Genomic DNA, 15,681 nt, shown 5'->3' with positions numbered 1-15,681 from the left:
TAATGGGTAAGTTGCAGTTAGCTGGAAGGATTGGCCAATACCTCCTTAACGGGAACCAGACTGTGCAGATTATGCCATTCCCACTAAAAGACCTCCTACTGAGCATTGTACAGTATATTTGTACTGGATTATTTTTTTTTATTATCTAGCATTCTTGTTTTAATTTGATTTGTTACCTACTCCTTTTATGTTTTTAATGTGTCCTTATGTGCATCAAGCGTTGGATGTGCACTTAATTACTGTCTCTTGTTCATCAAAAGGCCAGATTAACTCACTGTAGCATGGTGCCAAGTGAACTGTTCATATCCCAGTAGGATTTTTGACACTCATACTGTAGAGCAAAGTCTTTAATGGATGCGTGGCAGACAGCCTCCTTTTGTGGCCTACTGTGAATCTTTTTTCCCTTTCACTAGACCTGCATACAATAGCCCTTTATTCTTGCTTTATCAGTTTTAAAATATGGCCTTTTTTTCCCCAATAGATCTTTGGTAACTTCTCTTCAGTACATCTGTCACATGTGGAACTAAAGAACATGGGCCAGCAGGCAGAGAAAGGCCGCTATCCTCTCAACTTCCACATGTGCAGTGACGTTGACCAGAAGGGAGGCTACTGGGAGCCCACCTATGTAGACGGACTCTCCATACACCACTCCTTTTCTCGCTGCCTCACCATCCATGCTACCAACGGTTTACTGGTTGGTAAAGTGTGTGTGTGTGTGTGTTACAGATGAAAAATGAGAAACTACTGCTGTAGACAGATGTTCTGCATGTTGGAAGGATGAGCAGGACATATCTCACTAATGATTATTTGCTGATACTAGCTGTTGAATGCTCTCTAGTTACACCCTTCTTCATGGGTTTACTCGTATGACTCATTTCTACCTTTGATTTTCTTTCTGTTCTTTCTTATACTTCTCATAATAGTAGTCTCTCTGTCTTAGAATGACTGGGATGTAACAGTTTACAACTAGAAGCACTCGGAGAGCGCAGACCTCCGCCAAGGCTGATCAGTGGCCCCCCCTGTGGGCCCCCCCCCACGCCAAGGAGGTTATGTTTTTGCCAGGGTTTGTTTGTTTGTTTGTTTGTTTGTCTGTCTGTTTGTCTGTCCGTTAGTGTGCAACATAACTCAAAAAGTTATGGACAGATTTTGATGAAATTTTCAGGGTTTGTTGGAAATGGGCCCCCCCGTGGGCCCCCCCACCCCCGATCACCACCAAAATTTAATCATTTCTTCCTTATCCCATTTCCAACAAACCCTGAAAATTTCATCAAAATCTGTCCATAACTTTTTGAGTTATGTTGCACACTAACGGACAGACAAACAAACAAACAAACAAACCCTGGCAAAAACATAACCTCCTTGGCGGAGGTAACTAGTCAACCATCAGTAGTGACTTACTTTGAGCAGATGGACATAAATGCTTGTGTGTGCAGGAGGGGGTTATACACTGCTGGTGTAAAACACTGTTTTTTTTGAGTACTTTTGTCCTTGAGGCTATAATGTTGAAAACATCCTTTGTAACAGCACTGAGGAAATGGAGTTTATTAACTTTTAGATAACATTGTTTAAATCTGTTGTTTTCGTGTTTCTTTCCTGGCTTCGCCCTCTTGTTTAATGTGTTCTGACAGCTCTCCTGATACCACAGTTTTCTGCAAAGCATCAGATGGATTTAATGAAAAAGAGTCCAAGTAGATAATTCTTTTAGAAATCTGAAGTTTTTAAGGAGGCAGATGCATTTTTCCCTGTGGGTAATGGATTAAAGATGGACTTAAGAATGTTATATTAGCCCTCTTCACTAGGTATTCCTGCATATTTCTGTTCAGATTGAAACTTTGCTCAGACAGAAAAGAAATATGACACAACAGATGTTTTCTGTCAGAAATGCTTCTGTGAAATTCTTCATGTGGGTCTTTCCCATTTCTTGTAACACGTGGTCTCCTTTCTCTGACCAGGTGAAGAACACTGTAGGTTATGACACCCTGGGTCACTGTTTCTTTCTCGAGGATGGAATTGAGCAGCGTAACACTTTCTACCACAACCTTGGACTACTGACTCGACCTGGGACCTTACTGCCCACTGACCGCAATGAGACCCTCTGCACCAGCATTAAGGACAAAGTGTACAAGGGATACACACCGTCTCCCAGCACAGAGTGCAAGTAAGAGAATAGGATAATGGCAGAGCAGATAAAGGACAGTATAAGTCACTGTCAAAGACAAAGACTGTGAATCACTGCAGTTCATGACTTATCAGCCACTTCAAGTTGAGAACAAAAGATAAGGGCTCCCTATTCCAGTGTTTTCTCACCCATATCACCATTCTTAATTTAGGCTTATGAAATGAAGGATTTTGCCGTTGTCCTCTTAGATTATGATTTAAGAACATCAGTACATGACACTCGAGCTTTGTAGATGCCAAAGGATTCCAACTTACCCTTTTGCCAGAACAGAACTATTGCAAACTGTATTCAATCTTAATGAACTCTAATCACGTACATATGCAGATCAATCTTCATTTACAGAATTAAGTAAAAGAAACAATTTATTGATATAACTTGATGTGAAACCTGAAATCTATCTATTGTTAGCGTCCAGCTTCAGCTGTGAATAAGAGACTCCAACAGGCTTGTTAAGCATAAGCTTGAGGATAATTGTAATGACAGATAATAGTAGCAACACTGCAAAGGTTCTTGGCAAACCATGTGATTAACAAACAAGCCAACATCTAAAGTCAACAGTCACTTAACATTTACAATGATTCTTTAGATTTTATAAAATGAAGTTTTATGAGGTACTAGTCCATAGACAGTCATGACCAACCTGCAACAGACTCAAAGTAGTGTGCTGTTGTGGACTCTACTGGGAGAAAAACTGTGTTTTGACACCTTAAAAAAAGGCTCTCCCAAAAACAGTCAATGCCAGTTTTAGGTGTCTTACTTCAGCTTTTCCTTTAGGACATTTTCTACACATTTACAACATTTTCTACCTCTCACATAATTATTTGCACCACCTTTAAATGTGTATGAGTTGGCGTATGTTCTTTGACTGGAGCCATCTTGGAAGGTTTCATGAGATGGTGCACATGTACTTGAGGGAAAGACACATGGTTCATGTCCATGTGAATGATGCTGTAGTTAGAAGTGTGAGATACTGGTTGCTTTGATAACTTTTTCTCTCTGCTGGATGTTTTCATGTCACAGCAGGAAGGAGATAAGTGTCTATGAGGGAAGCAGCAAAGCCTGTTTTCAGTAGTCTGTTCTTCATTCACTTGTTGGCAGACCTGTCCTTGTCCACTGTTTATATTGTGGGAATTTAGAAAGATTACTGGAATTTTTCATCTCTGTCTTCTGCCTATTAGTCATAATCTCTCTGATGCCAAGGTACTGCCCTTATAATGTCTTTTTCTACATGTTTACATAATTTTCAGTGTGTCTGTGTGCTTTGGATGTTTTCCAGGGCGGTTTCAACATTCTGGATCACCAACCCTAATAACAACCTCATCAGTAATGCAGCTGCTGGTTCTCAGGTAATAAAGATAGAGTTATAAAAAAAAGTGCTTTGGCTGAACTTGTAATATATGATTAATAAAAATGAATGACCAATAAGACAAAAATCCTGCTTGATATGATACGTGAAGCTGTACAGGCTTAGGTGTTCCTGAACTTACACAATGAAAATGTTCTTGGTCATAACAAAGTGATCCATCAATAAAATTGGATTTAACAGGCTTTGGTGCCTGATGGAAAAGTGTAATAACATAGTCAAATCTCTAATATAGAAAATAGGATTCTCTGTCCCTGTCTCTTTTTAATTTCAGCACAAACAGTATGGAGGCCCACTGGGGAGGGCTATGTCATATTATATATTGGTGGGAGGTTCTGCCAGATATTTGGATTGTCTGTCTCCAGTAACTATTAAATCAAAGTTTAATGAGCTGTTAAGCTTTCTTGCCCAGGTTTTTCTCCTTTATGACTAGAAAGAGAACATGACTTTCTGCACTTACACTATACTACTAATGACTTTAGTCTCCACCTACAGATGGAGTGTGTTTAAGCACACAAAAAAGTACATTCTTACTGTTCATCACCTACAACAGGCACCACTGTGATATGTTCGTCATTTATCATGACCTTATTATTCTGCCCTCCCTTCCTTTTCCAGGATGCTGGCATATGGTTTGTGTTCCACAGCTCTTCCACTGGAGACTCTCATGGGCTGGTTCCAGAAACCAAGGCAGAGCTCACTCCCCTGGGCATTTTCTATAATAACCGTGTTCACTCCAACTTTAAGGTATCATCAGTCCTCTTTATCTTCTGCTATCAATGTGTCAAAACAAAAAGAAACCCTCTAATGCTGCATAAACAGACTGAGGAGCCTGTTTCTCTGACCATTAGAGCAGTTCAAAGTAGGTAGTTCTATCATGTACTGTACTTTATATAGTATATACATGAAAATGGAGCCAATATAGATGTGCCAGATTTTGAAGATTCTTCAGTGTCCACTTGATTCTGGCTCCTAAATCAAGTCAGTTCCATTGATCTAGATGTTAAAATACCCAACATTAAAGAAAAATAAAAAATTACATGTCTGTTACAAAAGGGTTTTGTCTCCTGTTCATGACAACTGCAAGGTACTTGAATTTTTACGTTGTTAAATCATATCAAGGATGAAATTTATGCAGAACTGAACTGTCAACTTCCTTGAGTGACTGGTGACAGTCACCTGTTACATTTTGCAACTTATGTTTATTGAGTAATATATTTTTCACTGACAGACAGCTTTATTATAGCTGTGGTTAATAAGTTACACTAATAAGACTGTCAAATGATTCTTTGACACAAATATGAAGAGATTATTGGCCTAACTAAGCTTTGGTAGCTAAGTTTAATATTAATGCAGTATTGGCTGAAATAGTGTGCTCATACATTAGGTGAAGTTTATACTTCAGACACAACTGCATGTGGTGAAATTCACTAAATAGCTGAAATGACTTTGTTTTCAGTAACTTAAACAGTACTGTTACCTTGTTGAGTTTCAATCCATCCTTGCTCTTCCCTCTTGTCTTCCTGGTTCCTAAAAAAATACTAGATGGTTTCAGCCAAATACTACATTTGAAGCTTCAAAACAGAATTTCACCAACTAATGGAAGGAATCACTGTGACTTCATCCACTCCTCTTATATAGTCTGCAAGTGCTGTACACTAGACAGTGCATAGTCTCTGGTGAGTGGCCTCTGCTTTAAACAGAGGAGAGAAATACAGTGTTTATACATTTAAAAGCCATATCACATAATTCTCTGCTCAGTTATTTGGCTCTTAACTAGACTTGCACAGACATACACACAAGCAGGCTGCACAATAGTCCTCTGTTATGTAATGACAGACGTCGGGCAGGTGAACTGTAAGTTCTTTGTCCAGTCTGACCACAGCAGCCTCTCTTATAGAGGAAGGAGCCCCGAGGTTTAAGACTATACTTCACTTATACCACAGGACCAACTCAGAGCACAGGTTTCCATATACACATTAACATACATATATACATACATCTACTACCTTTTCCTATAATTCTATTTTTACTTTACTATTTAAAGCCATACAAAACTAATTACCCATCCCGCTATGCCGTGTGTCTGTTAAAATATACTTCATGTTTATATACATTATAAATGATTCACAGACGTTTTCCACTCACACTCTGCTGCACAGCATTGATTTTGTAACTCTGTTAGCCTAAGATTTAAATTTAGCCCATTTATTATTGCCTCAAGTCCCGCACCGTAAAATATACTGGTCGTCTTGTTGTGTGTCAAGTCCAGCAGAAACACACATGTACCCTGTCTTGAATCTTGACTTGTAGATTTAAGACTACTCTGTATTTACCTGCAATCTTGCTTTCGTATTTATAGGCAGGGCTGTTCATTGATAAGGGAGTGAAGACTACCACTGCTACTGCTACTGATCCCCGGGAGTACCTGTGTCTAGATAACAGCGCCAGGTGTGTAAGCATACACTTTCATGGCAGGTTTTTATCCACACACTCTGTCATTTACACTATGGGAATGGGGGGCATCTTCAGTTAATAGTGACTTCCAAATGACTAATATGTTAATGCATCTATGTATGTGTACCGTTTTATAGTGAATGACCATACACATCACAGTGTCATGTTACAGTCTGTAAATATTTAGGTATTTGTGGCTTACTAATGTATTTATGTAATGCCACTGCCAATAACTGCAGATGAATGAAGTTATGTTTGGTAAGCAGAAGGATATGTCCATTGACCAGGATAGATAGATGGTCTTATGACTACTGTACTACTACTGCATTCAAATGGAAGGTCTGTCAGGTTTATGTTGACAGAGAAAACAAGGCTTCACAGATAGAGTTTCCAGTCTGCAGCTCCTTACCCAAATACAGCCTTCAACTAGACGGAAAAAATCTTACGTGTCCACAGAGAGTGCTGGCCACGCTCTGTGTGTGAGTGTGTGACCAGAGTTTGTATAAAGAGAAGGATTTTAAAATGTTAAAACACAAATGTGAAAGAGAGGGATGTATTTTTGTTGACAACATCACATCATGCACTAAAATACAGATATCCTTTAACTCTGATGGTATTGAGAAACCAAATAGTGTTGTTAAAGGTAAACCATGGTCTGAATCCTGAAATTAATTCAAGCCTTGTTTGCTAGCCAAAATGTTAAATTTGTGCATCCATTTTTTTCTTCTGCAAAGTTCCTTTTTTTTATACTTTATTTTTTATTTGTTTTATCCACAGACAATACAACACAGAAAGTAGGGGTCACTGGTTGAACACAAAATATTTAAATGACAGACAGTAGTAATTATGCCTTATTTTGTTCATAGTCCAGCCATTTTCTCCGGCGCTTTATGAAGATATGTTCCTTGATCCATAGGTAATAAGTCAATCTTTCCATAGAGTAGATTTCCTCTGTTATAGCTAGCCACTGATCTGCAAAGCTCCTTTTTAGGACTTTATAGGGCATACTAAGCTGAGTGTTGCACTGTATCTTCCAGATTTCGACCACACCAGAATGCTGATCCTACTCGTCCTCGTGTGGCGGCAGTCATCGACACACTCATCTCTTTCAAGAATAATGACTTGGGAGCATGGATAAGAGGTGGCGATATCATCATCCAGAACTCGGGGTGAGACAGCTCACAGGATGTGATGTGTTATGAAGAGAATCTGTGGTTTCTGATGAACAATAAAGAGATGCTGTAATCACAAAAACATAAGTAAACTGATGATGATGAGTCATGCTGGTAATGCCAGAAAACTTTAACACATGGTTTAAACTACAGGGTGGGTGAAAATTAACTAGGCATTAAAAATTGGTAATGAAATCCATATTCCTATTACAAATTTACTGAAATAAATGATACATGTTCTTTATTACATGGGAAAATGAAAGTAAATCTTCATAATTCAATGTAAGCACCGGTGGCATCAACCAGTTTCCTCAAACGGCTTGGGATGGAATGAACAACCTCTGAAGGACGTTGTCTGGGATATCAGTGAGAACCTCCTGAATCCGTGAAATAAGAAAATAAGAAATCCCCATTAGAGTTGTCTGTTTAAAATTGTTTTCGTCATGACTTCAGTGATGCTATAAATTCTATAAGCAATTTCTAATGCCTAGTTACTTTTCATCCACCCTGCGTAGTTCACATATTAGTTTATAAAGAAGTAAGAAGTGCTTGAGTGTTGACATAGTTTTGAATGCGTCATCAGAACATGAGATACTGCCACTGTTGATATTACCTAATCATACAGTGCTGGATCAATAGCAAAGAGACAAGTGTTTCCAGCAGTAAATATTTAGTGAGACTTACTAATATTCCTGTCTGTTTTTGAACAGTTTTGCAGACAATGGTGTGGGATTATCCTTCGCCAGGTATGTACGCGTCTCAATCAATCTACTCAAGGTCTCATGATTTTATTCAGCCATATTTATTTTTCTTCTGTCCTTGCCAAATCAACTGGCTAAACAACCATCTATGACTGATGGAACTAAAAGCACACACATTACATTTCCTGCGTGGTGACAAGCTTTTTATTCTTGCTCAATACCCTGGGTTGCATGTTCTCCATTTCATGCAACATTTAGATGGCTATGCTCTGTACTATTTGCCTTTTGTAAAGCTTTTCTCTCTGTTTCTTTAACTTCTCTTAATGTATTACCATTTAATATTTCCATCTAAATTGCTATGTATGTGTATCCCCATCTTATTTTGCAGTGAGGGCAGCTATCCTAAGGATGAGGGCTCTAGCCAGGAGGTGACACAGTCTCTGTTTGTGGGCGAAAGCCGAAATAGAGGAACCAACGGGGGACAGAATAAATACTGGGGCCTTGGAGGGGTTGATGGAAAGATGAGGACTCTGCCCAGAAACAGGTGAAAGCAAGCAAATACAAGGAGGTATCAGTTGATGCAGGAAGGAAGATTTATGAGAGAATTTGGAAGAAAATCAAATTCCATGCGTTTTCTCAGGAATTTTAGGCAACAGTGTGGTGGCATGAAAATATGTTTGGAAAACAAACATGAAGAGAGAGCCAGTAAAGCAACAAGGTAGTTGGAGGCATGGATACATGAGGCTACAACAGCTGATTTAAGCAGTAGGAGGACTCGTGAAAGGAAGCTGCCTGACCACAGTGATATTTTAGGCAGCCAGTAAAAAAGTGGTGTTAACACTTGATGGTTTTGTAGAAAGGCATTACTCATTGTAGCATTTGGGTTACTCAAGCACAAGTTCTTTTGTATTGGTATTTTTGCACATGCAGTAGCACTATTCCTGCTAATTTCTGTGTTATTGCGTCTACTTTCTATGTCAGCACTCCCCTAAAAGTCTTTTCTAATTACCTCTAATTACCTGTTTGTCTGTTAGATAAATCAGATAACCCTAAAATATAAATATAAAAATAAAGATAACTAAAAGTTATGGATGGATTTTGCTGAAATTTTCAGGAAATGTTGATACTGGCGCAGGGAACAAATGCTTAAATTTTGGTGGCGATCGGGGGAGGGGGTAGATCTGCCTTGGCAGAGGTCTGTCCTCTCCGAGTGCTTTTCTAGTTTAAATTGTCATCAAAACTGGTTGAGACCATGTGACAGATCAGTTTCCTCTATCTTTATATATTACTTTACATTGTATATTACTGTCTAGCCCACAGCGTTACTTGTGGTTCTCTCTCACTGCTTCCAGATGGAGAAGCAGCACATGGAAATTGTCTGATAAACATCCACTACCTGCTCAGCTCCAAACAGCAGACACACACAGTTAGTGACAAGCTGGTGAACATACTGTAGTATTTAGTAGCTGAAGAGCCAGATATTTCCCCCAGGAGTAAGTGGGGGCTTGAAACAATGCTAATAGAGGGATGTTATAAATTAGTTTTAGACTTTCCAGGTGTCCAGAAACACAACTCCAAATGAATGCCATGCGGAAATGACCAGCTGCTTAGAAACAAGTCAGCAATATCAGCTTAAAAGGTGGTGCTATATCACTGTGTTGCTTGTTTCCTCAGGCCCCAAGTGGAATAAAAATCACCAACAGCAGCTTTAAACAGCCTGTGATATTTGCCATTTATCAGTCTCACACTACTTATGCCTCACTGTTTATGCTGTGAACCCGAGTCTCATTAAACACCAGTCTGTGATGCCATGTCGGACTGAATGCATAGTCCTAATTAGAGTGGAGTTTGGAGCTTTATGTCCCCTCAGGGCCTCCTTACAGTGTCTGTTTCTCTGTATCTCTTTACAGAGATCATTTCATAGAGCTAGAGCAGCATAAACAACTAACAAGCAAGTTGTCGCCTTTTTTTAGTTGCAAGAACTTAGACTGAAACCAGTTTGTGCCCACGGTCACCACTGTGTACAACACTTTACAAGCATTTTACAAGCTTTGTGACCGCACTGTGACTTCTGGCTCATGTTGGTTAGTCTGCCGTCATCGTGGTTTCTGCCAGAGCAGCTGTTGCACCAGGCTATTCCATCCTTTAATTAAAACACAAACTTTTCTCTGCCACTTGCACATTGTCGTCGACTATTTTGCTTCATTGCACATTTTTCCTTTTCTGTTTCCTCCACTGCAGGACTTTCCCTATCCGTGGTTTTCAAATATATGATGGTCCTGTGCGGCTCACACAGAGTACATTCCGTGGCTTTGTCCCCACACCAGAGCGTTACACCAGCGCAGTGGGATTCAGCCTGAAAAACACCTGGCAACTCACCCCACGCAACAACCTGTCCCAGCTCGCCTTCCACAACACTGTAAGGACATGCACACTGGTGTCACAGTTAATATGTAGTCAATCTTTACACACTTCTGCAATATTACCATTCTATGAGGACATTTTGCCAACAATGTTCCAATTCAGAAACAAACATTATTTCTGCAGACATTTTAGTCATCAGTGGTGGTGAAAACAACTAATTCTAGTTTTATTAGATGGACCCCTAATGACTGAGTGAATTTAATATGTAATATGCCTGTAATAATCATAATAGTAGTTTTATAACAATGTTTCCTCTTTTTGCATTCCTTCTTTTCTTTTGCAGCTTCTTATTTTTTTGTTCCTTGAACGATAACAGACAGTTTTTTTCTCAGTCTTTACCCATTCTCTTTTTTCTCTGTGCGTGTCCACCCCCATGTTATACTGGTTTTGACTGGTTCCCTGCTGGCAGCTTGCTCCTGTTTGTTTTTTACCCCTACACCCACACTGTCATAATAACAAGAAAATGGCTGGAACTGAGTTACTGAGTTGGCATTCATCTGAAATAGTGTTATGGCAGGAAGAGGGGGAGACCCCATACAGAGTCAGGCTGGTAGTAAAACAACTGTAAACCACTGATGCCCTCTAGTGATTGGACTGAGGAGAGTGATGGATTTACACTTGGCATCCCATTTATGTTCAGATTGTCTAATCAGTGCAGCTCTGCCTCATTGTATATCCCACAGTAATTGTTGGCAGACAGACAGGACCCAAATCTCATTTCCTAAACAACTACACTAAATCCAAACAGTCTTTCCCTTGAGGTTGACCAGTCATTGCTCTGTTGGTTTCTTGTATTAGATTTGCAGAATTTTTATGATTAATATATGCATATGTATTTTTTATAAGCTATTAAATCATGTGAATTAATTGAGGTTGTGCGACTTTTGCTCCAGTGCATTTGGATGTAGACACCACTTACGGCCCATGAGTAATACTCAATCAACACCAGAATGTTTATTTACCAGTACTTATTCATACTCCCCCCAGTTTAAGTGAAAAGAGACGATAGCAATATTGGTGAAATATTACTGAACTGAATTGTGCTTGATTTGATTTGACAGTATATGGGCAGTTTTGTTTGAACGTTTTTGAAAGGTTTACACTGTTTGCAGTTTTTATTGCAGTTGCATATAATAATTAGTATTAATATAACAGCTAAAGAAACATTAGTCGACCATTGGAATCGCACCAGGAATAATTTTTAAAGAGGGTCATAGTGTTAGACTTTGGTTTACAGGGACCTTTAATGCCTCAGAAGGAGAATAATTATTATTGAACCCAACATTTCTTGCAGGATTCCTGCGGGGGTCTTAGAAAGTCTTAAAAGTCTTAAATTTACAAATCTGCATTTAATACCTTAAAAAAGCCTTTAAACGGTATTAAATTTGATATGGTAGGTCTTAAGTCATATTGCCATAAATTTGTTCGCTGGACTGTGATTAAATGTGTCTGAGAAATGCTCAATCTGCAAAGAAAGCAATGTTTGACTACTTGGTTCCACCCGTCAGTTTATATATTTAAATTAGGAACCAGTTATTGCTAACTTTGAGGAATTGAGGCGTTGGAGTAAATAAGTAAATTTTCCTAAATTCTAGGACTCACAAATTTTTGACAGTATAGCGTGAAATAGGCTGTGAAATGGGCATTAAATTCTGTTCTATATAGTCTTAAAAAGGTCTTTAAAAGTCTTACATTTAACTTGTAGAAACCTGTAGGAACCCTGTCTTGACAAGTAAAAAAAGGTAGTGATATTTCAAGTTGAGAAGGTACACTTAGTTTTGTATGGTGTCCATCCTCAGGTGGGTCTACAGGCATTCTTTGGTCGCCCAGGGCAGTGGTTTGAAGAAAACGACCTGGATGGAGACAAGAACTCCATCTTTCATGATGTTGACGGTTCAGTGACAGGCTACACAGACACATATGTGGGGAGAGCTGACAACTACCTGATCCAGCATCCTGGCTGCGTCAGCAGGCCTCAGTGGAATGGAGTAATTTGCAGCGGCCGCTACTCTCAGGTACAGTGAAAGAAACTGTATATTACGGCCAACACTTCACTCTTGTGTTTTTTCAGTCAAAATGCCCCCTGACCACTGTGCACTCTGCTACATCCTGCTCTCCTTTAGGTGTACATCCAGACTCAGGGAGCCCCCAGCCTTACTCTATCCATCAACAGAGATGAATATCCAAACACTCCTCTGGTGCTGAGGGGGATTAACAGCCAGGGGGCACTGTCACAACAATACCAACCCATCCTGATGATGAGTAAGAGCTACACGCTGCACTGGAGCGGACCTGCACCCAGAGAGGTCGTCCTCTCCCTTATCAACTTTGACAAGTGAGTAACTAGAGCCAGCAATGTGTAAGCAGAGGCCTTACTGAAATACACATGTTTAGTAGAAAAATGGGATTTTATTTTTAGTCCAGTGAGGAAAAAGTCATTGTGCAGGTGGTACGTATTGAATTGATGCTACTTTTTATACTTCTTTGCACGTAAGTCATACTAATGTGGATATAAAATATGTGACAGTAGAAGGTCTGAAACACTGCAAACCAAGATAAAATAGGTATGTTTAACTTGACTGTGTTGGTTCTCTATTTCTCTTTTCTGTCACCCAGAGATGACTGGGTTCTTGTTGGACTCTGCTACCCATCAGACACAGCATTTCAGATCATGGCAGACATCAATGACAGACAAAGCAACACCTTTGATGACCTTACAGACTATGGCACTGTATCATCACTTGCAGACTTGGAAAAAAGACAGACAGAAAGAAAATACTTCTTTGACAAGACTGTTGGGTGAGTGAGCAAACCCCTTTTACACACTCACAGCTTTAACTTAAAGGGGAGCTGAGTTTGTCTTGGCTTTTAATCCTGATATGCATTTTCCTACGAAGGTCAGCCTTATCAGATTGATAGATAAGCTTTCAGCAAAGTGTTCATTCTTTTCTTATCCTCAATCTATTTTGTTTGTCTGAGGCTCCATATTTTCTGTAGGTTTATTAAAACCCTGGCCTTGATTGTTTTTGTTGTCGTTTTTTTAATTTGCATGAAACAGCTTGTTGTGGCTCTACCTCCAAGCTCGACACAGCAGAGATGGCCACAGCTACTGTTCAGTAAGAGGTTGCGAGAGAGTAAAAGTTATCGCCACCACATCCTCCAAACAGATGTGCAACTGTACAGAAAAGGCCTACCCCAAGTACTCCCAGACCCCCTCTGCGGTGGTGCCTATGCCAACCTTAAACACTCACCCCTGCAAAAACTGCGGCGCTAAACAGGTTTGTGACACCGCATTAAACATCTGCTCAGGATCTACCATTACTCTAGACTTTTTTTTTTAACGTGGGCACTTCTGTCTCAGGCTGTGTTTTCCAGTGAGCCATGGACGTCCTACCTCCAGACACAAATCAAGTCTCTGACCGTCCAAGAGCAGCAGCGAGGAGACAACAGCTCCTTTATCACTGTAAGCACACCTGAGTTAAAACAAATCTAAAGGCGTTGTGCTTTTCTTTGGCCAGGATAATTTTTACCTGTTATAATTTTTTCATGTTCTGTGTCAGGTGAATGAGGTGACCATGCCCTTCTCTCAGCCTGGGTATTTCATAGTCTCTGTGGACGCCTGTTCTGGAAAGGTCACCAAAGAAACCTTCTTTGCTAAGATGGACACCAAGATGGAACAATTCCTGAAAACTGGAATACCAAAGAGGTACGCCGAGGGAAATAAAATGATTGCATTATTTATGGATGCTGACACAGACACAGTGTAGCAGATGACTTTTATTTCATTTGATTTTCTGAACAGGTCAATAGTACTTATGGCAACACGAGGTCAGCCAGTTGGCATGGTGACTTTAGCACCGCATCTGGTCTCCTTAGGCCTCGCCAAAGCTGCTGATCTACACAGTAAAGGTATGTTCCACCATTTACATGGTTTCTCTGTGCTTTTCTGTTTTCTGGAGTAAGGTTTGTCTCTGTTTCATCCACTCATTTCCTTCCTCTCACCACAGAGAGCCTCGCATTGTGGGGTTTCCAGGGAGGCTCTTCACCGCCTCCCTGGGTTTTCCTTCAAAGCAGCCAGAGGGATGAGTTCCTGAGGCAGCAGGAGCGCTACTTGCCTCTGGCTTTAGAAACGTACGGCTGTTCACCACCTGCAGCTCAAACACGGAAAGACCTGGAGCTACTCAAAACAGCCACAGGACTACAATGACCAATGTGAACTATACAACTTAACTACCCAAAGTACTCTTGCACACAAAGACGCAAACACACACAACCAGCTGATGAATGTGAACTGCTGAACTTTTAATTTATTAACAACAGCAAAGATGTTTACCAGTCTCAAGTGGAGGAAGGTATTTTATTATGAACGGGGTGAGTATTTTTGTGATTATGTGTTTGTGTGCGTGTGTGTGTGAATCTGTGTAGTATGCCTTGGGGCCGATGAGTCAATGCACTTTCCTTTTAAAGACACAACTTGCCTTATAAGCCAAAGTGATCAACTGAAGCATTGTAGTAACATATTTATCTATGCCATTAGAAAAAACAACCATATCAACCTTCAACCTCTACCTGGTGGTTCTATTTATCACACAGTAAACATAAAAAAATGAATGTGACCGAGTCTGAAAATGGAAAACAATGCATTAGATACACACACACAGATGGAAATTGTGAAAATAAATTACGTTGTCCCAGAAATGAGATCATGTTCAGCTGGAAGTGGACGTGAAATTAGACGGATTAGATGTGCTCAGGTCAAAAGGAAATATTGAAAATAAATGCCATCGCATCTGAGCATTAAAGAGTAATATTAAGCCAAAATTACATGAATTATGAAACAAAAGGATTATTTATTCCTTCAACACCTATAACACCTATAACCAAGTCATAACAAGCCATATTTATATTAAGACATAGACATATGTAATAAATTGAATCAGGCTGTCTTTCCAAGATACTGAAATGCCATTGGGAGGAGAGATCTTCATAACATCTGCAGACATTACGTAGTCCGTTGTTCTCCTTCTTTCCATAAATCCTTCAACACATCTTTTAATTTTTAGTTGATGTCTGTAAAAAAAAAAAAACTGGAAACCTCCTCCTGTCATCGTGCAGCTCTAAAGACTTAAAAGCACCTTTTTCTGGACTTACTGGATCTTTTATTACTTGGTTTTATCTATATTTTCACGGTAAAAGTCCAAAGTGCTGGCCACATGTACAGCACAAAAATACAGTCTCTATATAGTATATTACTTTTGTTTTATTTGTTCTGTTTCTTCCAACACAGAATTGAATGTGTTACCTTTCATCTGCCTCATTCTTGATCTTTTTATGTGCGTCATTGCCAAAACAGTGTGTTCAGATAGTAAAACACGGTGCATTGTA

At 39.6% G+C, this 15,681-nt stretch overlaps 1 protein-coding gene across 2 annotated transcripts in view; it reads left to right on the top strand.

Annotated features, from left to right (window-relative positions):
- The window catches only part of cemip2 (cell migration inducing hyaluronidase 2), a 29,637-nt gene extending 14,197 nt beyond the window's left edge, over window positions 1-15,440 (top strand). The window contains exons 9-25 of one of the 2 annotated variants that reach the window (XM_030143901.1): window positions 482-694; window positions 1,953-2,158; window positions 3,456-3,525; window positions 4,161-4,289; window positions 5,905-5,993; window positions 7,037-7,168; window positions 7,882-7,917; window positions 8,261-8,416; window positions 10,114-10,291; window positions 12,096-12,311; window positions 12,420-12,631; window positions 12,913-13,095; window positions 13,355-13,574; window positions 13,658-13,759; window positions 13,857-14,002; window positions 14,099-14,205; window positions 14,304-15,440. In XM_030143901.1, the coding sequence (XP_029999761.1) occupies window positions 482-694; window positions 1,953-2,158; window positions 3,456-3,525; window positions 4,161-4,289; window positions 5,905-5,993; window positions 7,037-7,168; window positions 7,882-7,917; window positions 8,261-8,416; window positions 10,114-10,291; window positions 12,096-12,311; window positions 12,420-12,631; window positions 12,913-13,095; window positions 13,355-13,574; window positions 13,658-13,759; window positions 13,857-14,002; window positions 14,099-14,205; window positions 14,304-14,503 (2,595 nt within the window). In that variant the 3' untranslated portion in view covers window positions 14,504-15,440. The remainder of the gene's footprint in view (window positions 1-481; window positions 695-1,952; window positions 2,159-3,455; window positions 3,526-4,160; window positions 4,290-5,904; window positions 5,994-7,036; window positions 7,169-7,881; window positions 7,918-8,260; window positions 8,417-10,113; window positions 10,292-12,095; window positions 12,312-12,419; window positions 12,632-12,912; window positions 13,096-13,354; window positions 13,575-13,657; window positions 13,760-13,856; window positions 14,003-14,098; window positions 14,206-14,303) is intronic. The other variant, XM_030143902.1, reaches the window with a different exon arrangement.
- The last annotated feature ends 241 nt before the right edge of the window (window positions 15,441-15,681 follow it).

The sequence above is a fragment of the Sphaeramia orbicularis genome, chromosome 9 (genome assembly GCF_902148855.1).
Source record: "Sphaeramia orbicularis chromosome 9, fSphaOr1.1, whole genome shotgun sequence".
NCBI lineage: Eukaryota > Metazoa > Chordata > Actinopteri > Kurtiformes > Apogonidae > Sphaeramia > Sphaeramia orbicularis.
This window is presented reverse-complemented; position numbering and strand designations above follow the sequence as displayed.